At 45.4% G+C, this 26,355-nt stretch overlaps 1 protein-coding gene across 2 annotated transcripts; it reads left to right on the top strand.

Annotated features, from left to right (window-relative positions):
• The first annotated feature begins 347 nt into the window (after positions 1 to 347).
• On the top strand, positions 348 to 26,340 carry Gdnf (glial cell derived neurotrophic factor). Of its 2 annotated transcripts, none has more exons than XM_005003786.4 (3): positions 348 to 778; positions 5,238 to 5,339; positions 23,309 to 26,340. In XM_005003786.4, the coding sequence occupies exons 2-3, from the start codon at positions 5,267 to 5,269 to the stop codon at positions 23,791 to 23,793; spliced, it is 558 nt and encodes a 185-aa protein (XP_005003843.1). In that variant the 5' UTR covers positions 348 to 778; positions 5,238 to 5,266; the 3' UTR covers positions 23,794 to 26,340. The 2 variants fall into 2 exon arrangements, with proteins under 2 accessions (XP_005003843.1, XP_003470326.2); XM_003470278.5 differs by having other exon boundaries at positions 5,238 to 5,414.
• Positions 26,341 to 26,355: the final 15 nt, after the last annotated feature.

Here is a 26,355-nt window from a genome sequence, read left to right as displayed (position 1 = left end):
AGTCGAGCTCCGCGCATTCCTCCGGATCAACCCGGCGAGGCGACGGCGCGAGCCCGGCTGCTTCTCCACAAGCTCAGCGCTCTCCTTCCACCCCGGGGAGGGGCGCCTGGCGTCACCCACTTGCACCCCGCACCCCTACCTCGGGAGCGCCGGCGCCTACTCGCTGCTCTCCTATCCCTCCCCCCACCGCCGGGCCAGCCGCAGAATCTCGACCCCTCCCCTGCCCGGGCCCCGGCCTCCCCTCCCCCACCCCGGCCCCCGGCCCGGGCTCTCGACGACCAGCCTGCGCTCCTGGCGCCCTCATGTCTTCAAGGGACAGCCCGCGCGGGTTGACGTGGTGTCTCGTTCGGATCTCCAGGCAAGACCTCAGCTCCCGCGGCAGCATCAGACAGGCCCACCTCCCAGCCGCTGCGCCCCGAGGAGGCGCGGGGTGTCGCGGCCGCCGCTGAGCCGCCCGCTGCGCCCGGGGCCCGCGCAGCCCTGTCACCCCTCGCTCAAGGCCGGGGAGGCTGCTCGGACTTGGGCTTCTGGGGGTGCGGAAGGCCGGCGGGGGAGGTGTCTGCAGCCTGCACTCTTCTCGCGGCCGCGGCGGCTGGAACCTTGGCCGCCGCCTGTGCGCCCTCGCTGCCCCGCGCGACCCCAGGATTGCGAACTCTTGCCCCTGACCTGTTGGGCGGGACTCCGCGCTCCTGTCCTCGGCCCGGATGGGTCTTCTGGCTGGGACCCGGGCCACCTGGAATTAATGTCCAACTGGGGGTCTGCGGAGACCGGATCCGAGGTAAGTGAGAGCGCGGACTGTGGTGGGGGGCTGGGGGAGCCCCTGCGTCGCAAGCGCCAGCGGGCAAGGGGGGCTACCGGGCGCCTGAGGCAGGAGGGCACGGCCGGACCCTGGAGTGGGCAGTGAGAGTGAGAAGCAGAGAGATGAGAGAGGGAGGAGAGAGAAGTTGAACAGGAGAGGCTAGCCTCGCGGAGGAACAGGTTGCCTTTTTTCCACGTAGGCAGGAATCCGTGGAGTCCCTGGTGTCCCTGGCACCGCAAGCCTGAGAGAGGCAATTTTCCTCCATCTCGGCAGGGCGCCCCTGCCAAGTACCCAAACGATGTGGAGCTTGGTTCATCTTCGAACCCACCAGAGTGCCTTTTCCAGACGTGCAGCGGCGGGAATGTTAACACTGGCAAGACTGTAACTTATTATTGAGCTCTCTTTGGTCTATTCCGAGGAAAAGCTCAGGCCCCGGGGAGAGACTGCTGCAAAGGTGCTGGGAATCTAAAAATAGCGGGCTCATCTCCTCCAGGCGAGGTCCTGCGAAGCTGCATTCCTCGCCCAGTTCAAGCCTGTTTGCTCGCACTTTCCTAATGCCCTCGTGCTGTCGAGGTCACGAGAGGGGCTCTTTGGACCGTCCGGGCCTCAGGGTCCCGTCTCCAGCAGACTCTTGGGACTTCTCGAGGTCTGGGCTAGACCATGGAGGCGATTATTTTAACAACTTCTTGGCTCCTGTACTATCTGCCTCCTCTCCCAGGAACGCACCACCACTATTTTGCACCACCTCGGGGCTGACTCCACGGTAGTTTGGTTTCCAGCCCCACCCAGTGAAAAGGAACCTTTCTGGGGGCGGGAACGGACTTTCACCGGGTCCCCCGGCCTCCAGGCGCCGCGCTGCTTTCGCCCGTGGCAGAATCCGCCTGCAGAGCCTGAGAACACCCTGGGAGGGCCAGGCGGCCCCAAGCTCGCCACGCTCGTGCTCACTGGCGGGGACAAACAACTCTGGGCCCAGCGGTTGAATAGGTTAGAGAGCGCCCCCGATTCTTCCTTCGTACTTTGAATATTTACTTAAGCGTTTCAGGGGAGACCTGCGACTTCCCACCACCCCACCCCCGCGCGCACCCCTCCTACAAATCCCTCAAAGTGGGATCCGATGGGTTCCTTCTTGCTCCAGCCCTCCCTGTTTCACTGCGCCTTCTCTTTGGTGGTGAATGTGTCGCCTTTTCAACAAGTGACAAAAGTCAGGTAGTCAAGAATCCCCCCCCCCGTTCTATTTTGGCACGAGACTGGGCCCTCTAACACACAGACTCCCTCCCCAGCTTGCTCGCCAACAAGTCCCGAAGTCTTCTTCCTCTCGGTCGTCTTGGGTCGGGCAGTTATGGTGGGTGAGAGGATGGTAAATTTTCCATCCGTCAAGGGCACTAAGCACAGTAAAGAAAAGCAATAGACCTTTCAGTAATTTCTGTTCCCGTCGCCAAAGAAACCCTGAGTTTATAGCGAACCCCGCCCCCACTGCTTCTGGTCTCTGCCAGAGACCTGGATCTCGAAGGCAAACCCCAAACAAACCTCCCCAGCTGCCAGCGCGAGAGGATGCGGGGGCACTAGCCGCGGGAAAGCTGCCTCGGCGACGAAGGGAAAGGGGTGTGTGGAAGCAGGTTGCCAAAGAACCACCCGGGATGAAGTGGGAGGAGGAAAGCTCCGGGCAGAGAATGGAGAGGTAGGAGCTTTAAAAGCGGGGTTGCCGTTAACGACGTCCACAGGTTCCCGGGCTAACTCTCGATTTAGGGAGGATTGTAGAGGGAGTGGTTGTTCTCGTTTTATACTTAAAATGACAACACAGCCTCCCGGCCGCTTGGGCGCCTTCGGACTCGGGCGGTTTCTGGTGCCCCCTGGTGCCGGGAACTCAGAATCGACGGGTGGCTGCTTCTGCAGACCTCTTGCTTTCCTGGGCTTCCTTTCAGTCCCAGGCCTGGGGACCACGAGGGGCAACGCCTCTGCCGCTTCTGTTTTGCCCGTTGGTCCTAGACTTGGAGGGAGAGAAACCTGCCAGGCACAGGAGCGAAACTGGGTCACCTGGTGCAGCCGACTCCCGGAGCAAAGCTTGGTTTGCGCACGTGGTAGCACATTAACCTATTCGGGCTTGTAGCAAAGGCCGAGGGGTGTGTAGAAAACACGTCTGGCAAAAGTAGCTGTGTCTTAAGAAAGTGACAGAGGACAAACGGGGAAGCCTCAGTTGGAGGGCAGACTGACTCAGGAGAGCTTCCCAGGAAACCGCTGGTGCGCGCGCAGTCCCCAGAGCCCTGCCTCTTCTGCTGCCTGCAAACACTGGGTACTACCCACTAGGACCTGAGCTGCCCCCACCCCCGTCACTCAGGGAAGAGCGCGCCTCGCCTTCCTAGGGAGGAAGGAGGCTCTTTCGGGGTGCTTGCGACTCCCAGCGTAGGGCGGGAACGGGAGCCTCCTCTGGCGCGGCGGAGGGCGTTGCACTGTTTCCTCTCTTGCCAGCTTCGCCACACTTCTAATTGAAGCTCTCCACGTCCAATTTAAAAAGTCCTCCGTCGCCAAGCGGGAGGAAAAAAAGGGAAACCCCTCTTAATGTGGAAGGGAAATCTGGTGCCCCTGTCGCTTCCTGCCGGCGGGCACCGCGATTTGGAACGGCGCATTAACCCCGCGCCGCCTGCGCCCGGGGCCGCCAGCCATTTCGCACGCACCCAGGAGCTGTTTGGCGGGACTGACGGGGCTGGCGGGGCAGGCGAGGCTGGCACCCGGCGCGCGGGAGGCTTCGCATTTTCCAGGTCCCCAGTGCCAAAGCGTCTCTCTGCGCTCATTTTGCACGTCGTGGTAGTCTTCCTGGGCCTGCGCGCGGGGCAAAAGAGAGGGTCGCCTTTTCCCGAGTTTGCAAGCCAGCAAATGCAGCACGAGGCGCTCGGAGTCCCTAGTCCCTGCGCGCCCCCAGAGCCCAACAGCTGCATAGAGAACAGACGCACAGGGAGAGGAAAATGCATTCGTCTCCGCAACGGTGGGAGGGGACGGCCCAATTAAACGCTTTCCCGGGTCGCCTGCACCCCGGTTGTGGCAGGAGTTCTGAGTAGGGGGCTGGGGATATCCTGCAAGGGAGGTAGGAGCGCCTGGAAAATACAGTGGCACCTTGGTTCACGAACTTGGTTCTTTCCTTGATTTTGGACCCAAGCCGAGTTGGAGGAGAACTGAATCAAATTCAGTGATTAGGTTCAATGTCGTCCAGACAGGAAAGGGTTGAGAACTGTCTTGTTTTTGTTTTTGTTTTCATTATTTAGAAACTCTTTCCCTCCCCCCCCCCCAAATTCAACATTTTCGTGGGGAATAATTAACGCCATTAATTTCATAGCGTGAGGATTCTCTTCAGGCACGAGTTCCCTGGAGGCCGGCACACTGCAGCTGGGAAGGAACTGGGTAGCCACGCCAGCCGCAGCCGAGGTGCCTGCGCCCTCTACACCTCCCCATTGGGTGGGGCTTAGCCTGGAGTTTACTGTAGCTTTTTCTCCTCCGCTCCTGACTTCTTGGCTCTCCTTTCCAGGAGTATGAGGCCTGAGAAGCCAAAAGGAGCCCTGTTGCTGAGACGAGGACCCCCTATGGGGTCCCAGTCTAAGCCTTAGAGTGAGGTGTGGCTAGGCAAGACTTCTGTCGACCAGGCTTGGTTGAGGTGCTGGGCGCTAATAACTCCTGAAGGGAGTCAAGCCGAAATTTCATAGCTACAGGATGGTCTCAAACTTGCAACAATCCTCCTGCCTTTGCCTCCCAAGTGCTGGCATTACAGGCGTGCACCGCCACGCCGGGTTGAGATTGGTATTTTTAACTCAGTCGATGCTTCAAAAGTTAAGTAACTTAACCCAGATATTTCTATGCAGGCCAAAAGGCTCCAAGCTCCTACCAGTTCCGGTGACAATTAGGTGGTAAAGTTAAAAGCTGGGGGCAGCGGGGAGGGTCGTGGTTCCACCATCTGTGGCTCCCCCTACACACACCACCTGAGAGGAGGACCACTATCCCAGACACTTAATTTTATTGCTAAAGTTTTGTTGCTTGCTTGGGTCAAGAGCTGGCTGGCTCTGAATGCTGAGGGGCAGTTGCCAGGCTAGGAAGGAAGGTCTGGCTGAGGCCAAGGATGGGGACTATAAGATTACTTCTAGGTAATGGGGCAGTGGTGGGGGGCGCCCCAATGAATGGGACAGGCCAGGAATTTCTGTGTTGCTTTAGTGGGAGGTCTACTGGCAGACGACAGTGGCCGTGCTGGAAAATCTGACTCCTGGGTGGGGTACCAGCTGCACCGGGGGCACACCGGGGAGAGGACGGAGGTGCCCAGGGAACCCAGGGCTGCAAGGGCGAGAGGAGGGGAAGAGGACGAGTTAGGTGGAAACGACCTGCGGGCATGCGCTGGGCGCCCAAGTCTAACTTGCGTTCTGCGGTTCTCTCCGGGCCGCCCGCCCGCCCGCCCGCGTAGGTGCCGCCGCCGCCGGACGGGACTCTAAGATGAAGTTATGGGATGTCGTGGCTGTCTGCCTGGTGCTGCTCCACACCGCGTCCGCCTTCCCGCTGCCCGCCGGTAAGAGGCCTCCCGAGGCGCCCGCCGAAGACCGCTCCCCCGGCCGCCGCGCGCCCTTCGCGCTGAGCAGTGACTGTAAGAACCGTTCCCTCCCCGCGGGGGGCGCTGGCGGACCCCGCACCCCACCGCCGCACACACGCACCCCAGGCCAGCCCTCGGGGCTGTGCGCCTCCCGGCCAGGCCCTGGGGGTACTCACGTCCCGTTGGGGTGTGTGGCTTTCAAAGGTCCCCGCTGGCACAGGCGCCTGCTTGTGCGAGGTTGAGTTTGATCCCTGATACCAAAAAAAAGAAAAGAAAAAGGCCCCGTGTCTTGTCTGATTGTCCAAGAAACAGTATGGCTTTCCCAGCAGGGCGGGTACTCACGCTGACCTTATCATGCTGAGGAACAAATATTCCTCCCACCCATCACCCTGGAAACACAGGCAAACTGTTGCCTTTTCTATCATACAGACACATTCCCTTTTGTGTTTTTTGGGTTTTTTTTCTTTCTCTCTTAGCACTTTGTTTTGCTGTAGCTGGATGTGCTTAATTCTAAAACCTATTGCACTTTCAAGAGGCTGGCTTTTCACAAGACCCAGCCAGGGACAGAGAAAACACAGCAGGGCCTAGGTTTTCAGAGTATGCGTCTGGGTAGTGTCAAGTCAGTTCAGAAGATTTCCAGTACTAGAAAGATGTAAAGGTAAATAGCACAGGCTGAGATGGGGAAGAAGCTGTAGTTCCTAGCCAGATATAATAAATGCTAACTTTTAAGAAAAAAAAATATTTTTTTTTTTGGTATCAGGAATCAAACTCACAACCTTGTGCTTGCCAGGCAGGTGTTTACACCACAGAGCGAAATCCCCAGCCCCAAATTATTCTTATTAGAAAATAACTCAGTGATTTACCTCTCAAAGGGAGCATATTACTGAAGCAAGTCACTTGGAGTGTGTCAAGTGACTTGGTAGGATTTATCCTGTGTTCCTCAAGAGTTGAGCATAAAGTGAGCTATGCTAGATTACAGGGTATCAAGGACTGTCAGGGAGGTATGCAGGTGACAAAGGTAACCATAGAAAATTTGACACAACCCCAAAGTAAAGCGATAGTGAGCTGTGTGCCAGGATGCCACACTGGTTTTACCCTACCCCTAACTATTCTTCTAGCTGCTGTGCTGTGCTGTGCTGTGCTCTGTGGTGATAATGAGAACTGGAGCATCCCAGCACACGTGCTAGGACTTCCGTAAACATAGCCGCCTTGGGCTGGGAAACACCTATGAGATGTGATGTACTTATTTTATGCTGAATTATAACAACAAAAGCATCTTCTTATACAAGTTCCAAGAAAAAAAAGTGCATTTTTTTTAAATTGACAAAATAGGGCTTCAAGCATGATTTAGGAAGGGCTAGAGATTTAGCTCAGTGGCGTAAGCACTGGCTGGCAAGCATGAGGTCATGAGTTAGATCCCTGGTACCCCCACTCAAAAAAGGAATGACCCCCCCCAAAAAAAGATTGACTTAGTGTTGGAAGGTTCGCTCCAAAAGTTTCCATCAATTAACTACATACACCTATTCTTAAAGGCTTTCCTTTATTTTGGTGTACATAATTGTTCTCCAATAAAAATTAAATTTAAAATGCCCTTTGTACCATTGTCTTCAAAGCAATACACAGTAGGAGTTAAGTAACTTACTTTTCATTCAGTGGAATAGGCTAACTCGAGGACAGGAACACAGTGGCAAGTTACTAACTTGGATGTTTAAGAGAAAAATGACTGCCTGATTATAAAGCCGGTTAATTATTTCATGGAGGTTTAATTGCCATATTAGTATCTTATCTACTTATCCTTATTAAATACAGGCTTCTGGTTCTGGTTGTGCTTTAAGTTAACCCTGTGAACAAATTACTTACTTTAGAACCAATGAAGAGTTTATAACCATAGAATAAAGGAGGCCTTTCTGCTCCAAAATGCAAGTGGCTATGAGATTCGCTCCTCAGCATTTCATGCTCCTGTCCCAACTGTCCTTTAGGAATAGATTCAGGAGCAGAGACTAGAGTCACACAGGGAACTTAAAATTCTGGTGCTGCACCTCACCCAAGAAGATTCTGAACACTGGTTTGGTGCATGGCATGAGCACCTGCACTTTTAGACACTCCCCAGGTGAGTCTACTGTGCAGCCAGGGTTGAGTCACTGTAGTTTAATAATGTATGAGAATCTGTGGTTCATAAAAGTCACAACCCACACAGTAAGCAAGTTAGCACTGATCCTGCAGATAGCATGAGGGAGGGCATGACAGGAGGGAAGGGAATTACTTCCCTCTCTTTCCCTTGAACTGATGCTAAATCATCAGTAGACAAGATTCTGACTGTTCTGTTGTATTTGAATCAGCAGGACATACCCAATTCTGTTTATCTATAGGAAGACTCAATAGATCCTAGAGGAAACCTGACAGAGAGCTGTTCTCAAAGAGAAAGTGAGCTGTATCCTAAGCCAAATTGACTTCTTTCCAGGTATGTTCACTTTGGTGGCAAGCTGTCAGTACAGGGAAAGCAAAATAATGACAGTGTGCAGATTTTGAACTCTCAACCAGTGTCAACACGCCCCGTCAAGGTGCTGACATTTATATTCTGCATTATACACGGTGCAACTGCTTAAGACTTATGGAGAAAAACATTAAGTCACTGTATTTCATTTGAAAATAGAAAGTACCATAAATTCTGTCCCTCTATTTCCTTTCAGATGCTTTTAACTTAGTAATTAAACAAAATAACTTTTCATCACATTAAGTCATTGTGTACTTTTGAAGGGGAGCTGGGACTACACCCATTCCACACATTCACCCTTGAGAATGCATGTGTCCTGCTGCCCCAGTGAAAATGAAGTGTCCAGAATTGAATTCATACATAGTGTGAATTAACCATTACTGGTTAACTTCCTTACTTAGAAGTTGACTTTAAAGTAAGTGGTTCATAGCCGTCTCCTGTTTAGCTTATATCTTGTCCAAACTCAAGGACTTATGATTTATGTTTTGGAGCAACCAAGATTCTCTTCTCTTCTTAGCTGCCTTTGTTCATTTGTGTGTGTGTGTGTGTGTGTGTGTGTGTGTGTGTGTGTGTGTGTGTACTGGTATCTTCTCCAAAGGGAAGCAGAGTTAGAGGTGAGGAATCTACCAAGTGAAACTCACAGATGTCATAGCAATTAAAGCTGAACGGAAACTTTTCTGGATCTGAGATCTAAAAAGGTAAAGCAACTTGTCCAAAGTGCCAGACATCCATGATGGCAGGATGTAGGTCCCTGAAACCGGGACCAGAGTTTCCACAGACTACTGAAATGCAATTGTTGTGTAAAAAAGAAACACTTTACTTAAGAGGAAGCTCTTCAACTAATGACTAAGACCTGTCACATGGATCCCCTGAATTTATTGAAGGTTAATGCATTGTAATCTTGTTCTGTATCTCAGCTCTACATCTGTTTTACACCTAAAAGTGCAAAATGTGTGTGGTTTTATAACTGTGCAACCTGAACACACATATCTATTCAGCAAATAGTTAATGTGTGTCTGTATGTGCCAGGCTCTGTTCTCAGTGTTCAAAGTACCTTGGTACACCTAGTGAAGTCTCTGCCCTAGTGTAACATACTTCCCAGAAAGTGAACAGGTGTCATAGGTACGAAAAAAATAACCATGAAAGAACATTGGACTGACAGAGTGGGCTTAGTATTTTATACAACTGGAAGCAAACCAGAAGAGATTATTACATCATTAAATTGTGATTGCACAATGCCCATTGTATTACAATGGGATTGTATTACAATTGTATACAATTGGGCAGCAGGTCATAAAATTTCCTATAAAAACAATTTTTTAGTAAACTATCAAGTTCTTAGACCAACGGAAACCTAAGTAAGCCATTATGAAACTGAAAAACAGTTTTCAGGTGAGAATCTCTGTCCTAGGTGTGACCTCCTGTAATCTACAGAGGGAGAACATTGAGCAAGTCATCAGGAGGCTTCAAAGAAAGTATATTCTGGTCAGACCACAGTTTGTATCCCAGCCTTCCACTTACTTCACTAGTTATGACTTAACATCTCTCCAACCCAGGTTTTCTCATCTGTGTAGTAAGAATAATACTCAACCTGCCAAGGCGTTAAATGAAATACTGTTCTGTGATGCTTGTGTGCCATAATCAGGTTTTGTCATAGTTGTTATTGGCCAACCTCCTACTTCCTGAGGCCCCTCCCCGGGCACCCAGTAAACTCCCTCGTGTGACAACTTCTGCCGGGACTTTCAGGCAGCTCATCATAGTATCAATGACAGAGGTAGCATTGGCCTGGCAGGACGTGGTTTGGACCCGCAGTTGGGTGGTCAGTCTGGTCTCACCTGAGATTCTGCCACCCCCTTCAGATCTGCTGCCCTTGGCCTTTCCCAGCTTTCACAATTCTACCCCTCCCCAGTTACTGAGCTCCTGCACTTCCTGTAGAATTTTCTGTACCAGACTTCCATGGTTGTGTGAGGGAGCCCCTCTTCTCCTGTGGGAAAAAAAGGGGCCAGGCAAGAGTAAGATCTTCCTTTTAAGTAATAAGAGGGTATGAATTGGAAGCTACCTGTACCAAGAGAGAGCAGTTCTGTTTTAATTGATCCAAGTTGTATATTTAAATGTTTCTTAAAACCAGCAAAAAAGATTCTTTAGTAAATATTCAACCCACTAGTATACAACGAAGGAAGTTTCTAGTGTTGAGTAGATGCTAAACTTCCAAATCTAATATTACGAGATACAGGATTCTGAATGAATAAACACCATCCACCCATTGCTTCATGACCATATAATGGAACAAATACTATTATAAAGTAACTACTAAGCTAGCAGGAGCTCTGCACTTGGAAAAGATCTGTTGGAATTAAGAACCTGCAGGTCAGACTCTCTTAGGAGGCACTGATCCCTTACTTAAGATCCAACACCAGCATTTCCCACTGGAGACAGATTTCAGAACATTGCTGTTGAGAGAAATGCATTTAAGATTCACTTTGAATTGGACAATCTTAGGATATTATGCTAGTCCGGTAGCCTAAACAATATGTTCAAAAAAGTCTGTTTCTGCAGATACAAAAACAAAAGGTATCTGGTATTTTGTGCTCCAGACTTTGATTTTTTTTTTTTTTTATTTAGCACTCATGGGCTTCACTTAATGAAAATGCCTATTGGCTAATCACTTGAGTTCAATCAAGAAATATGAAACGCTTTTCATTTCCTAGGAACTGTGCAGCGTTAAAAAGGCAGCATTGTGAATTTAAGTTGTTTGTGATCTAGTTGTGAACTATAGATAGGCAGATGGGTAGATGGGCAGAGGAGCATATAGTACTAGGTGCTATTGAGAAGAGGTTACTCTGATTAAAGCCATGACACGTATTCCTAGCACTGAGGTCACTGGGATTTGGAGATTAGAGCAGGAAAGGATTCAGGGAAGAGGCACATTTTAGCTGGTACTTGATGGGCATTGGAAAGGCAAAGAAAAGGGAGACATTCTGAACTAGGGAACAGCATGGGAAAGTTTGTGGCCATGACATGGAGAAGGTGTAGGGGCAAAGACAGGACAGATCAGTGTCCAAATACTGGACAGTGAAGAGGCAGGAAGTGGTGGGAAATGACAAACACCTTGGCAGGTGATTATTCTGTGCTACAAAAACCAAGGAGAGAAGGTGATGCTCCACTTGCTCTGACAGTGGGAATTTTTACAGCAGGCAGGTGACAGCAAGTGCTTCAGAGCTGTCCTGCACCAAATATTAGCCAGGCTGTCATGAGTATGGTCGAGAGCAGGGGCACATTTTTCATTTTGCAATATTGTGCCATTATTTTTTTAAAGCTTCTAAATTTAAGCACCATGGAGTCAACCTATTAACGCTCAAGTAAATGAGTAAGTACAAATAAAAACTCAATGTTAAAATTGGGTCATCTGTTTTGAACAAATAAGTTTATATCAAATCCAAAATCAAAGAAGACTGAGCTCTTCAGACAAGATTATCTCTGTTTTTTAATGTGAAGAACCGAACCAGCAGAGTTCCCTAAGGTCATACATCTAGTAACTGACAGAGCCAGAATTCAAATCTCAGACCTCTGGTCCCAAAGCCAGGATTTTTTTTTTTTTTTTTTTTTTTTTTTTTGGCTTAATACAGACGGAGCTGTCCAAAGAGCAGATTAAGCAAACACAATCATTTGGCTTGCTGATAATACATTTCTGAATCCTAAAACACAGATTTCCAGGAAAACTACACAGCCAAACTAATAAAACAGAGAATGTTAAATTTCTTTTAGGTGCCTTTTTTGATTTCCCTTTGGACCAAGTGGACCTACGGTGTTATTAATGACCACTTCAAAGCCCAGATCTGGACATTTTAAGGAAAAAAGTTGGATTTTTATTAGAATCCCTGTAAGACTGATACTTTTCAGAGTTGGAGAAGGCTGACCATCTTGGGGACAAAGCAAAGGCTCCTTTAATAGCTGACAGCAGACAGCCTTTGGGAGCCTTCTGGGAAATGCTTCTCATGATTCCCGTTTTGCTCAGGGACAGGGACATTCTTGTGGAAAACAAGACTGCACATGTGCTGGGACAATTGCCCCCTGGGGACAGGAGTTGGTTTGCATAAGCAGAGTGCAGATCACCATCAGAACACAACTCTTGTGGCTAGCTCAGCAGAGGCAAAACCCACTTTTGTGTAACTTGGATAAGGTAAGTGAGGTAGAAAGGCCTGGCGCTAAAATGTCTATGGTACTCTATTTTGCATGCAACTCTAACACTAAAAATGTTGGAAACTATTGTCCACTTTTAAGTTGACATCTAAAATTTTTCATCATAAATTTTAGTTGTACCACATGTTGTGTGTGTGTGTGTGTGTGTGTGTGTGTGTGCTTTAAATATATTTTTGGCAAAATCTTCTTTTTTTTCTTTTGGTACCAGGGATCAAACTCGTGACCTCGTGCTTGCCAGGCAGGTGCTTATGCCGCTGAGCTAAATCTCCAGCCCCATAATCTTGACTCTGCCAGTATCTTCAATTCATGGCAAAGTCTCAAATTAAAGCCCAGATAAACTGATCTTTTAGTCAGAAAAGGTCTGAGTTCATTTTTAGTTTAGTTATACACCACAATGTTATATAATTGACAGCCATGGCACTTCTGGATGCTAACAATTAGACAGACAGATGGACAGACAAGTAAATAAACATCTAGGCTTGCAAGGAGTCCGGAGGGGTGAGTGTGGAGCCACTGCTTCACTATTTCTTGGGGAATTTTCATGCCTCTGTAACACGGAAGTCCCCAGAGCAATGAGCACCTCCACATCCTTCTCTAGGACGAGCCTCTTGGTAGCAATTGGTCTCTTTTTTTTTCCTGAGAATTCATTGCAAACATCTTAACATTATATACTTCTAACTTAAGTATTTTCTAAGAACAAGTAAAAGTTTTTTATCCCTGTTTAGGCAATAGTATCAAGAAATCACATCAATATAATACTGTTATCCAGTAGATAGTCCATATTCCAATGTCCCAATCATGGTAATGCCTTCTGTAATTGTTTTAAATCCAGGGTCACAAATTATATTTGCTTGCCTGGTCTTTTTATTCCTCCTTCATGTAGACTTGTTCTCAAGCCTTTTATTCCTCCGTAGCATTGACAGTTTTGAAAAGTCTGGGCTCTCTTGCTTACTGCTTCCCAGACTGCCCTTTGATTCGGATTTGTCTGATTATTTCTACATGGTTAGATTCGGGTAAACATCCAGGGAATGCTATATTTGTGGTGCTGTATCCTCACATCAGGAGGCATCTGTTATCAGTTAGTCCCACAGAGCTCTGTGTTCCTGAATGTCTTTGTGTGGCCCTTGAGGCCCCACATCCCCAGGCCAAGATCACAGTAAGTTGAGTGAGATGGTAAGAAGTGTCCCTGTCATGGTAAGACACCTGAAAGACTTAAAAACAGGAGTGCAGAGGATCTGGCAGCACAAATATTGGCTGGCACAGCTGTAGGACACAGCATATGGGTAAGTTACAGAAGTAGACACTGGTTCTCTTAAATCTACCCACAGACCCTGCAGAAAGCCTGCATGTGCTCCAAAGAAGATACATGCCTCAGTCTCTAGAGCAGGCAAATATCATTCATGGGAATCTGGTAATTCATCAGTCCTTGTGTGATTCATTATCCGACATTTCTAGAACACAGAGAAGCAGCACAGGTTCCCAAGGTTGGCCTGTACCTGCTGCCCACAGACCACTGTGTTAAGGGCTCCAAGGGCCTGGACAGGGATCTCTGTGTAGAATACCCTAGCCTAAAGTGGACCCAGTCTGAATCCCCTTTGGGATAATCTTGCCTTCTAGAGAGCTCTGTAGAGACTATAGAGATTATCTTTGTGCAGCTTCCACCAGTGCAAGCATCGCTGAGGAACGACCGCAGATGTGACCACCATGCAGACTTATTTGAGGCCCATTTTTCATGTTTTCTGTGAGACAGCCCCTGAACGTGAAGCTTTCTTCATGGGTAAAGGTGTGGCACTCCTTGTGTTAAGATAGGGACACTGGAGTTTCCTGGAGCAGCAACACAACCAGGGTCTGAACCAGGGTGGCTGAGTTCAGAACTCTTCATTCTCACCAGTCCACGGGGTCATTTCCTGCCAGCCCAGGTGACTCAAATATGACTCTTCTGATGGCATCAAAAAGGCAGCCGGAAGACAAATCAGGCACTGGGGGTTTGCAAAAGGTGAATGAAATCCACACCTGATTATCTGAAGAGGTTCAAGATTCCAGTAAAGTCATTCACTGGGGGTAGAAAGTATCCGACCACAGGAATCTATCAAGCACATTCAAATGATAGAATTTTTTTTTTCCTTTCCCACTTTATTGTCCAATCATCTTCTCAGTTCTTTCTTATTCTCGGCCAAGTCCTAAGACTCTCAGAGCTCCTTTATTCACTGCTCAGATGGTCCTCTGGGGTGGAGAAGGGAGCTGAGGATTCTGTGAGACCCCAGAGAGATGCTGTGGTCCTGGCTGGGGGCAGCACTTTGTGGGAAGTAGCTTTTCTACCAGGGCCCTTTAGAGTCTCCCCGACTCCCACCAGCGTCATTTGCCTCTGATAACACAGCAAGGAGTTGTTTTCCTCCCTGGCTTTTTGTGCACTTAATTTTACTGGGTAATTGCTCACCCTTTCCTGTTCAGTTTTTTATAAGGACAGGAACAATCTCACGGCGTGTGCCCATTAGCCTGGGGTGTTTATTGCTGGCTGTGGAGTGCTTTTAGCGCACACCAGGTGTTCATGGTTAGCTAACAAATAGGCACCCCATTGGGTGTTTTTCTGAGTTAAAAGCCAAAAAATAGGCATTTCCTGCTCCGGAGGGCCATGCTGTGTTACTGTAAAATCATTAGCATAACTATAATAAAAGGATGGACCACATACTTAGAAATCAGAGCAATTGGTATAGGGATAATGAAATGAATATATTGTTTCTTGAGTGGGCTTTTTTTGGTCTATTTATATTCATGAAGTAATTGCCAGTCCAGTTATTATTACAAGTTTTCTTAGCTGAGGTGTAGGCTAACAGTTCAAAATATAGTGTAAGTAATAAGTGTGTGCCATGTTGGTCAAAGTGGGTGGAAATGGTAAATAAAATGGCATTGTGGTGGGCAATGTGGCATTTACAAATGTACCCCAGTGTCCTTCTCTATTCTGAAGTGGTTTGCATTCTACTTGGTATTTTTTTCTGCCTTGAGAGAATCCAGAAATACTTTGTTAAAACAACAAAACACAGGAGTTTTTACAATGCTGATACTTTTCAAATAAACTGAAGTCATATCTTATGATCAACAAACCACTTATAATGGAGAGAATTCACTGGTAGCTCTGAAAAGGGTCACAGTGACTTTGTAAATCGCCTCATCTGGTGATTGTTTTAGGAGAATGGATGCTATGGACCCCTTTTGGAGTTAAGCAAAGAGTAGTCTCTGATGGGCTTTCTAACAGTAGATAAATTCTGTACCCAAAATAAGAATGCACAAAGATGGTCATTATGTAATGGAAGATGCATCCGCATTCAGTGCTTTGAGACTTAGGCTCTGTTATTATCATTATTAGTTCAAATAAGTGAGAAAAAGATCACTTTCAAATAGTAGCAGATAAAAAATTTACAGAATTTTTCAGAGAACGGGAACATTTTCAGGGACTCACACTGCATTTCAGAGGTTCCTGAAGGTCAGTTAAGAATGAGAGTTAACCGCACAGTGTGTAGATGGCCATCTAGGACAGGCTGTGGGGTCCTCACGATTCATTTGTGCCAGTTACAGTGGATAGTTCAAACCTTGGAGTCACTGGCCAGAAATAACGTGAACATATTTGCAGCAGCAAAAATTAAAATGAATAAAATGAAGATTTTAAGGAAAGGACAAGATTAGTGTTTGACTTCTGGTTGATGGGGACTAAAAGAATTATAGAATATGGTTGTTATATGTCATCTCAGACAGCGTTGGGTCTAGCTTTGCTTTTATAGATGAAAAATGAGGTTGGAGAATGTTTCATAATAGAATCTGAATGTTTTCAGACACAGATACAGGGTCCTTTCTATACATCCTTTTGTCTCTCTTAAATAGAGAGTGAGAGTAAAGTGCTGATTTGAGCAAGGATTAGCAGTGATTATTTCAAATGTGGCAGACACATAGCCAAGAGATCAACTGAAGCAAGGTTGAGTGAGGACTGCTACATCCTGATGGTGGGAACTGAGCTGAATCTGCTGCCTGACGCAGGTAGCTAAAACCAATGTCTGGTAGCACTTTTCAGCCAGAGCTTGTACTGTCCACATCACAGGGCTTTAAAGCTAGGGAGGGACCCAGAGGGCATTAAACTGACCTCTGAAGGGTTAAATAACTAGTCCAAGGTCATGCAGTTGGTCCGGAATCTTGGAATCTTGGGTTCTGTCCTCTCCAGCTCTGCAGCAAGAGCCTCCTCATCTGGTGCCAGACTAAGCACGAGGAGTTTCCGGAGACAGGTCCTCTGTCTAAGTCTGCCTCACTGCTGGCTGCTGCTGTTCCGGTTCTGACTGGGACATAGCCAGATCTGTCTTAGAGTGACATGCAAGACCAGGATACAGGAGAGATGCCCCTGAAGGTCATGATTTTTTTTCTTTTTGGAGCCTCTTTGCTGTATTCTGTGGCCCATGGCAGCTTATCTTTGGAATTTACTTATTGTACCTGAGTTCATACTGAATTTTTCAATAGAAAGTGTACTTCTCAGTTCCTACACTGAGTTTTGAAAGTGGGTGAAATGAAATCAGCATATCTTGTGTTTGTTTCAAAGTAAATTACTCTTTGCCTTAAGACTTGAGAAAGAGCAGGGTAGAATCTTTACTTAAAAAGGTAGCATGCAAGACCAGCCTGAGCTTTAAAACCAAACCAGCTAAGCCCATTATTACTAGCCATGTGACCTTGAGCAAATACTTGTCTCTTTGAGCCCCAGCTTCCAATCTGTAAAGAAAAACTAATGTTCGGCCTACAATAGTCTTACAGGGATAGTGTCAGGTTTAAACTCAGTGCTACATAGAGTAGGCACCCACCCCACCTTTACACTGATATATTTTAAGTGCTTCAAGGAAGTTATTAAAACATAACCCAATGAAACTTTATAATGTGAGGAATTTTACAGGTAATGCTTAGCCATGCAGTTCTTATAATATCATTTTAATATTAGTGAAAGAAAATCACATTTGTATCTTACTGAAAGGTAAAAGTTACTTATCTCCAAAAATGGCATTGGTAATAATTGAGAAGTTTTATCATTCCTAGGCTGATTCTTCTTGTCATGCACATGCACATGTGTGTGTAAATGAAGTTAATGTCTATTTCTCAGAGAGTTGGCATACACAACAGTTCATACAGTACAGATAGGCAAAAACACCAGACTGAATGTCTCCCACCCCTGGAAGGGTTCCATCTTCCTGCCATCTGTGGACAGCCTATCGTGGGGTGCTCGGCAGGTCAGAACAGACTGCTCAGCACTTAAACAGCCCCAGATGCAGTACTCTGAGGCCTCATAGCCCAAGTCTAGCCCCTTCCCAGAACTGAGCACCGCCCTGAGTGAGGGTATCAGATGCTGATTCCAGACTTTCCTCTCACCTATGTACGCCTGGCTAAGGCAGCAGTTCACACCTGCAAGTCTCAGCATGGGGCAGGACATGAGCTGGGTACTTTATAGTGCAGCAGAGAGGCAGAGTCTCCCAAGGGGAAGAAACACTTGGACCTTTTCTCCTGGGACCTGCATCTGCCAGGGCCGACTTCGCAGATCTCAACTCTGGTTAGGAGACCTCATCTCTCAGAGAAGGGTACCATGGTAAATAGGGCTCAGTCCCCTCTTTCCTCAGCAACTTTTTCTCCATCCTCAGAGTCCAGTCCCACTCTGGATGAGCAGTCATGCTCTCACTGCTGAGGTGACAACCTTGTGCTGCCTCTCTCTCTTAGGTTCACGAGTTGAAGACGTCCAAGGCTAGCTTAGATGTTCAGCAGGGCCAGGATAAGGGGAACAACCACCTACAAGCATACGCATGACCTTCTGATTAGAATGCAGTAGCCTGAACTGTTACTAAAAGAAAGCTGGCATTTTAGGAGAATACTTTATCCCCTGATGCTATCTTCACTAAGACAATATTTTGAATTATGTAATTTTTAGTTTAGCTATTAGGAAGAATACTCAGCACCCTCACTGCTGTTCCTATAAAAACTCAATTAACTTTACAAAAGAGTCAGTATCCCAGACCTTTGTTCTAAGGTGATTTTGCTGGGTTTGGGCATAATCCAGGCAGCAAAGTTCTTTTCAGTGAATGGTCTGTCCCCGAGTTGCACCCCAGTGCAAGGCTTCATTTACCTAAATAACTGTTTGGATGAGGGACACAACAAAGTTAAAATACTTTAAATAGAATAATGCCAAAATAGTTAGATATAGTCTAAGGGTGATTTAAGTACACTTGAGGTTTTGATTTTTCAGAAACTTTAGCTTTGAGATGGACTTGTTTTCCAAAAATTACATCTTGCAAATATGTTTGAAAAATGAGCAACTGTTTGACATACCTACTTTGTTTTGTTTTTAATGATGGTCTTCTTTTGTGGCTTACAACTATTTTATTGTCAAAACTAACTTCAGTGAGTGCTATTTGTGTACCTGATATTTCACCAAGCCTTTTATGAAGTAGAAAGTGATACCCTGCTAAGGTTTGTGTTGTTTGTTTTGTTTAAGATGATGTCTCGATATTTTACCCAAGATGTTCTCAAACTCCTGAGCTAAATCAGTCCTACTGTGCCAGCCTCCTCAATAGCTAGACAATAGGCACTACCTCTATCCAGGGTTATTAAGTCTTATTTTAGTGAACTAACCAAACCCTAACCCTGTTCCTTTCTCCTCAGCTCAGTGAGTTGTTAGAAGATTTAAGCAACTGTGGGCTTCTCGGTTCTTTAGGGGGAGTTACTTGCCTGGGCTGGGCTAGGTGCTTCTGTAGAATTCTTAGGAACAAACCCAGTACGGTTTGGCCAGCACCCTTCTGCAAAGGTATATGGCTCCTAATGCCCCCAACACCCACATGGATAAACTGAGGTTCTCTGTGAACTACCTCAATTGCGTCAGCCTGGAGTTAGGAATTTAGTTGGAAGAGTCAGGCCTATTTGCTTTGTAGTTTGCAAACTACAAAGTTGCCCACTCCTGATTTCCACAGTTCATATCTGTGTAAACTTTTCTACATAAATATTTATTGTTTGTTCCATTCTTCAAGAATGTGAAGGAGAGCCTTCAACTCAATGAAAGTCACCTGTACTGAACTTGGAGCTTATCTAATATTTCTGTAGCAGCTACAAGTAGGAGAGAGATTTTTCCATCAGAGTGAGATCTGAGCAACTACATCCTTCGGTTTAACACATCAGATATTTATCTAGGAAACTTTTTTTTACTTTATTTTTTAGAGTAGTTTTAGGTTTATAACAAAATTAAGAGGAAAGTACTGCTGGGGATTTAGCTCAGTAGTGTAAATGCCTGCCTGGCGAGTGCAAGGTCATGAGTTCGATCCCCTGTTACCAAAAAAGAAGAAGAGGAAAGTACAGAAATTTCCTTGCCCCCCACACATACATAGCTTACTCCATTATCAACATTTGCTACAATTGATGGCATAAAATAATCATTCAAAGTTCATAGTTAATTAACATTGGGATTTCCTCTGGGTGTTGTATTGGTAAGGATTACAGTGTATATTCACTACCATTAAGAAGCTTTTTAACTCGTGGCTAGTAACCTGTTTACCACATATCAAAATATAAGTAGTATACCAAAATATAAGTAGTTTGCGCATTCACATTCTACACAGGTCAAGAAAAAGGCCAAGTAGGATTTAAGGAAAAAGAGCACTAAACTTTCTCATTACAAAGCATAAGTATATCTCAAATGTTGCGTTATTTGTCCTGTGCAATATTTGGAATGGCCTATATTAAACTTTAATTCACTATCTGAAATTTAAATTTACCTGAGCATTCTTTTTTGTGGTAAACTAAGCTTTGATAAAACCATGCAGTCACAGTATCTTAAAAGGGAGGAGGGGTATTTTTCAATAATTTCAAGTATATCGGGACCTAAAAATGCTAAAGTGCTGATTCAAATTATTATTATAGCTCTAGTAATATGAAATTAAGTAGCTTTTATAAATTTATGAGCCTCTAAACCAGGATAGTTTGAACTCTTGGAATCCGAACATTTTACCATTACTTTTGTTAAAATTTTACTAATGTTTTATCACCTTTCTAATTAATCTTCAATTGATTGTTAATTGATGTTCCTAAGTTAATCATCTGTTTTAGGAATTGAATAGAGATGGGGACTTCAAGTGTAAGTTACTTTGTAAAACAACTTTTCTGATTTAAAGACTCCTTTATGTTTTGGTCAACCTTTTAGAATGTATTCATTTTAGAAGTCCCAGTTTCTACACAATGATATTTTTTCTACAAATACAAGCAAGTATTTATTTTTAAAAAGAAATATGGTCATATTTGTATTTATTTCCTCTGTAATAGCTTTTTATGAGAAAAATCACAAATAGCATAAGCAATGGTTTTAAAAAATAAGTAGTTTGTTTCCTTTTTATTTTTATTTTAAAGGGAATAAAACAAAACAATAAATTGGAACAAAACATTGAACTTCAAAAACAAAACAGAAGGAAACCCCCATAGCTGCTATACTGCATATTGTTATCCTCTAAATAGATGTTCAGACACATGTTTCAGACCGACTTTAGGTCTACAAAGTCAATCAAACAATACAAACATTAAGAGTTTGTTTTTTATTTTTTGTTTTACTTCAGTTGCTATCATCTCAGTCTGTGCGCCTCTGAATCAGTGGGTTGCCTGTCGGGGAGGGCTCCTTGTGTCTCTCAGACCATGTTGACTGCTATCTTGCGGGAAGATGAGGTGGCTTCTTGGTTCTCTTCCCAGCTCACCAAAAATTAAATAGTTTGTTTCTTTAAATCAGAGTGACTCAATTTTGTTGTTGCTGCTGCTGTTGTTGTTGAGAAAACTTCCTAAAGCAGACCAGTCAGAAAGCAGTCTAATGGCAAGAAGGCATTAGGAATGCTCTCCACTGTCTAGGGCCTTGAAAACTCTTCCACTCAGGATCCTTACACCTGGGAGCCCGCCCAGGACAAGGTGGCCACTGAGTGCTGAGCCTTAGCGCTACAGGAAGCTGGTGAGGAAAATGATGTTGGAGGTGGTTCTCTGCCCTATGCCATGCCAGACATCATGGTTTCCCAGATGGTATAGGATGTTTATTTTGGACCCTTTCATTTCATAATGGTGCAGTTCTCAGTGAAAGTCCTGTGTCCCCTTGAAAAGTTAAGAACTCTGTCTTTCCTATCAAAAGTGACTGATTCATTCAACAGACCGTTATCAAGACCTCCAGGTACCAGGCCCCATTCCTACCTCTTGTTAGTGATCAGTAGTGGCCCTTCCAGACACAATCCCTGTATTTTGAACCTGGAGCCCTATCAGAGAAGACAGTTCATAAATAGCACACCTAACACCTCAGACAGAACACACAGCAGTGCTATGGTGGGAGTAGGGGGAAGTGGGGCACAGAGAATAGGGGTTAGCAACATACTGCATTTTATTTTATTTTATTTTATTTTATTTTATTTTATTTTATTTTTTTTTTTTTTTTTGGTCTTTTTCGTTTTTATCGGTACCAGGGATCGAACTCACGACTGGCTGCTTGCAAGGCAGGCGCTTATGCCGCTGAGCTAAATCCCCAGCCCCTAACATACTGCATTTTAAACAAGGAAGTCATGACTGTTGACCATGACATTCGAGCAAAAGCTTGAAGGGAGTGTAGAGTAGCACGGGTCCCCTTAGGAACAGGCAGTGGACTAGGCAAAAAGGAGTGCGGCCAGCATCCTTAGCTATGATCTCAGTCTCCCACAAAGAAGCATGATCCAAACCAACATGCCAGGGAGCTTAAAACACAAGTAATTAAGTAATCCTGGCTATATTTCATTTTGTATAATAGAATATCTGTTATGTTTAAACAATTAACTAGTTTAGGTTTGTGATCAAACAATTTGAGATAGGATAAGCATAGTCACCTCTGTCTATGATTTAATGCAGTCTTGGAAAAAAATTCCTCTTGCTCACAGCTCTTTTTAGGTACATTTTTCTAAGCCACATATAATCTTAAAGAAACTAAATTGCCTGAAAATAGAGTCAAGATGCCATAAAGCATGGTATCTAATTTTCAGGTTTGATTTTCTTTCCCTTTAGAAATATATTAAAGTGTCTCAACAATTATTTTTCTCTTACTCAATTGGCCAAATACAGCACCAAATTCTGGAATACCCAGAAGACATCACGAGACAGCAAGTCCGTACTGCTTTAGCCAAGGGTCGCACACATGGGAGTGTCCTCTCATTTGTGTCCCATGGGACCTCCTGAGGTATACTTCTCTCATCTAATTTGCTATATAGCAGCCTATAGCAGAGCCTGGGCTTCCCCCCTGGGATAAGAGCCACATTCTTCCACAAACAAGGACTAATTTCATCCACTGCTGTGATACATTTGATACATTTAAATCACCATACTTTTTTGTCAAATTCACGCCATTCAAAGAAAATGGCAAATTATTTTCTTAGTGAGATATAAGTTGTTTTTCCATTTCTTATAGTTTTTTTAAAAGAAGTTTTAAAGTAGACTTGACTTCTGATATCCTTTTAGTTCTGTCTGTATATTCTTGTCCCACTCAGGCACAGTGTCAGGATGAATTTCGGGGATGAGCACTCAGTAGTCCACACAAAAGTCACAAGGTTGGGAGGTGAACTTTTTGGCCTCTGAGATGGTGTTTCTCAAAATTTAGTCTATGAATTGTGAATATCAGAATTCTTTGGGAGCTTGTTATAACCTTTCAGGCCATGCCCACAGTACCCATCTCTTCCCACCAGGGTTCACCTTCCAACATTATAAAACCCATTAGTGGACTAATCCAATAACACACCTATGATCCAATCACCCTCCAAAAGCCTCACCTAAGAGTGTATGAGGTTTTGAGGGAACATCTTGATATAAAGCATAACACTGCACGTTCCTGTTTAAGAAACAGGCTTTAGGCTATATTCCAAGGCAAGAAAAGAGCATTCACTGGTCAGCCAGCTCACAGCTGCTTCCCTACTGACTTGTTAAATTAGTTCAAATGTAAAATACACTTGTAAGCATTGGGTTTCTACAATGAAGTGGATCACCCACCACACTAATCTCTTTTTCCAACTAATCTTTCTTCTGCAAAGTGTTAGAGGATGTATACTAGCCTTTGTTTTTAGGGGGGTTACAGTGTGCACTTAATTTAAGTGGCTGATCATTTCACTGTGGGTCCAATTTGCACTGACTTTAGGGGTCACTTTGAGCCAGAAGATTGTCTGAAATGGTCATTGTTGTCTCATGTGATATTTTCTGTTTTCTTGTTGAACAGCAAATATGCCAGAGGATTATCCCAATCAGTTTGATGATGTCATGGATTTTATTCAAGCCACCATTAAAAGACTGAAAAGGTCACCAGATAAACAAATGGCAGTGCTTCCTAGAAGAGAGCGGAATCGGCAAGCTGCAGCTGCCAACCCAGAGAATTCCAGAGGAAAAGGTCGAAGAGGCCAGAGGGGCAAAAATCGGGGCTGTGTCTTAACGGCAATACATTTAAATGTCACTGATTTGGGTTTGGGCTATGAAACCAAGGAAGAACTGATTTTTCGGTACTGCAGCGGCTCTTGCGATGCAGCTGAGACTATGTATGACAAAATACTAAAAAACTTATCCAGAAGTAGAAGGCTAGTGAGTGACAAAGTAGGGCAGGCCTGTTGCAGACCCATTGCCTTCGATGACGACCTGTCGTTTTTAGATGATAACCTGGTTTACCATATTCTAAGAAAGCATTCCGCTAAAAGGTGTGGATGTATCTGACTCCAGCTCCAGAGACTGCTGTGTATTGCATTCCTGCTACAGTGCAAAGAAAGGGACCAAGGTTCCCAGGAAATGTTTGCCCGGAAGGGAAGATGAGGACCAAGGAGGCAGAGGCAGAAGAGGAAGAGGAGGAGGAGGAAGGCAGCCATCGTGGGAGCCTGGTAGGGGGAGGTCCAGCTATGGAAAACTGGATGGGAGAGAGAAAACAGCCATCTAGGTTCTCCAGGACAGCAGCCAATGTCACCAGAAGCTCAGGGCTGGTGTCCCTGGTTGGCTGTTGTCATCATTTCTTCTGATACAGTCCACCATCACCAACCACGGTTGCAGTCGCGGATGCACTCAGAGAAACAAACCAGTGTATCTCCTGTGGTTCGTTTCCACCTGAGGACACCAGGGAAACAGTGAGCCCAGTGTCACTCCTTGTGATTACATTCTACTGCTGAAAGTCAGAAAGGGTTATTTTTCTGTCACTCAATGGATTCATACCCTGAAAAGGAGAGGGGGGAAAAAGCGGAGACACAACTTAAAGGTTAAGGCCTGAGGTTGACTACAACTGGCGTTTGGGAGAACGGTTGATGATTAATTTTGAACATCGTATGTGGGGGTGGGAACAAGTTGGCTAGGAACCAAAAAAAGAAGCAAAGCTGTTTTCGTGATGAAAACAAACCTGAAGGTATTCCCTTTATGCCCGCGGAAACAGGAAGTGATTGTAGTTTTTGACAGATTCTCCTAGGAGAACAAGCAGGAGAGGCGCCAGCTGCTCTCCGGGGAGACCCACCCCAGGGCCTTCGGTTTACAGAGAGACAGATGTTACATACCCAGCTCCGTTGATGCATGGTCACCAGTGACCAGAGAAGCTACTCGATGCAATGCATCTATTTCAGATACAGAAATATAGAGAAGATATTTATTGAGATTTAAGTTATTGTTATTTATTACCATTCACTAATGAATTTCTCTTTCTTCCCCTTATTTATTAAAGTTTCTTTTCAAAGGTGCCAAAGTATATATGCTTGCAAAATGCAAAGAAAGGTGACAAAAGGAAATTTTAATTGGGAACAAGGGTCCATGCTTTCCAAAGTATTAAAAAGGTTTTCTCTAGGCAAAAATCACTTACTTTACCTTTTTAAGAAAATCCTTCATTAATTTCCCCAGATTTCAGTCTTTCTCCCTGTTTGTACTTTTTTTAAGCATGTGAGAAGGGGCACTTCCAGGTCGGCCCCCTTTCTGGGAGCAGTGTGCAGAGACCATTGGCTTGGCTTCATTTCTTCGATGCTCCAGCTCTGAATAGACAATGCCATATGCTCCACTCTCTGTTGTATTTAAGCTCCTCTTCCCTCCACGTGTATCTACCTGTAACGTGCATAACCATATATAAAAGGTAAAATTCCTATCATAGGTAGTCCTATGTTGACCTAAAAGCAAAGTGAAAGGCCCTGTCTATAAGCCAGGGTTTTACCCAGCCCTGTGGTAGCTCATCCTCCATCACTGCCATCTACCACCACCTTCCCAAGAAACAGAGGTGCACAGTGCAGCCAGCACTATACCAATGTGGCCCCCTACAAGCCCCTTGGCTGTCTCCTGGGGTCCACTCTTACAGCACCTGCTCACCTGAAGGCTTCCCGGGGGAAAGGTGGCTAAGAAGGGAGGACAAGGCAGAGGCATGTGTCCTGGCCACAGTGCACACACATACAAGGCCTCGCTCCCAGAGCAGGCTGCCTCCGATGAAAGAGCTCGGGGAAGAAACACAGGAGGGGAGAAACTGCCACTTCTGTGGCCCCATGTGAATCTGTCTGGCAGCCAACATATGGGTGATGACTAGGCCCTATGCTAGAGCTTGTTATACATGCCATTAAAAGGGATTTTTATCCAGGAGCTAATCTATCACTACCTAAGTGGTTACTGGCCACAAAAGTAGTATACATTTAGCACTTATAACCTACTGGCCTTCCTCAAATAATTATGTTATGTTTGCAAAGTAACCAAGAAGAAGTTACCAGACATCTTCCCCATTCATCACCCCCAAAGACCCCTGTCCTCTATTATTCTGTCCCTGTCTTTTCTGCTACCCTTGAATGACAGGAAAATAGAGGAAAATGCCCTCTCCTGCTCAGAACAGTGACATCCCCAGCTATCCAGCAAAATTGGGATGTTGTCCCAAATTCAGAGAATCCTGGCTGATGTGGTGGCTGATGTTCCTAGGTTTCGACCTCAGCCCAGCTCCCCACAGAGTCCTTGCCCAAAGGGGCTTCAGGATTCAATGGGCGGCAACTGCTTGTTCCCAGCATCACCTACACATCAAAAGCAGGTTCTAATGGGAGCAAATTGCTCCACGAAATCAATCCACAAAAGGGTAAAGTTCGTGATTTTTCTTTATCATTGTGATCACCATCAGATACAGTGAAGAGGGCACTTCTTTGGAAGTTCTGACTTCTCTGATCTGTCTCGGTCATTTGTGTTATACAACCAAAGTTCTCTACAGACTTTATTTTTGTACAATATCATTTTGTAACTTTTTACAAATAAAAACTCATTTCTATTGCTCTACTTCTGTACTTCCTC

This window comes from Cavia porcellus, unplaced genomic scaffold (assembly GCF_034190915.1).
Source record: "Cavia porcellus strain 051 isolate PalLab524CR breed Dunkin Hartley unplaced genomic scaffold, mCavPor4.1 scaffold_11, whole genome shotgun sequence".
Classification (NCBI taxonomy): Eukaryota; Metazoa; Chordata; class Mammalia; order Rodentia; family Caviidae; genus Cavia; species Cavia porcellus.
Note: the sequence above shows the minus strand (reverse complement) of the source record. Positions and strands in the feature narration are given on the sequence as shown.

What these genes read in the sequence shown, in the direction of transcription:
- Gdnf (XM_003470278.5), top strand. Translation starts at nt 5,267, where the DNA reads ATGAAGTTATGGGATGTCGTGGCTGTCTGCCTGGTGCTGCTCCACACC. An exon ending in CTTCGCGCTGAGCAGTGACT is followed by an intron (nt 5,415 to 23,308) that starts GTAAGAACCGTT and finishes CTTGTTGAACAG; the next exon opens with CAAATATGCCAGAGGATTAT.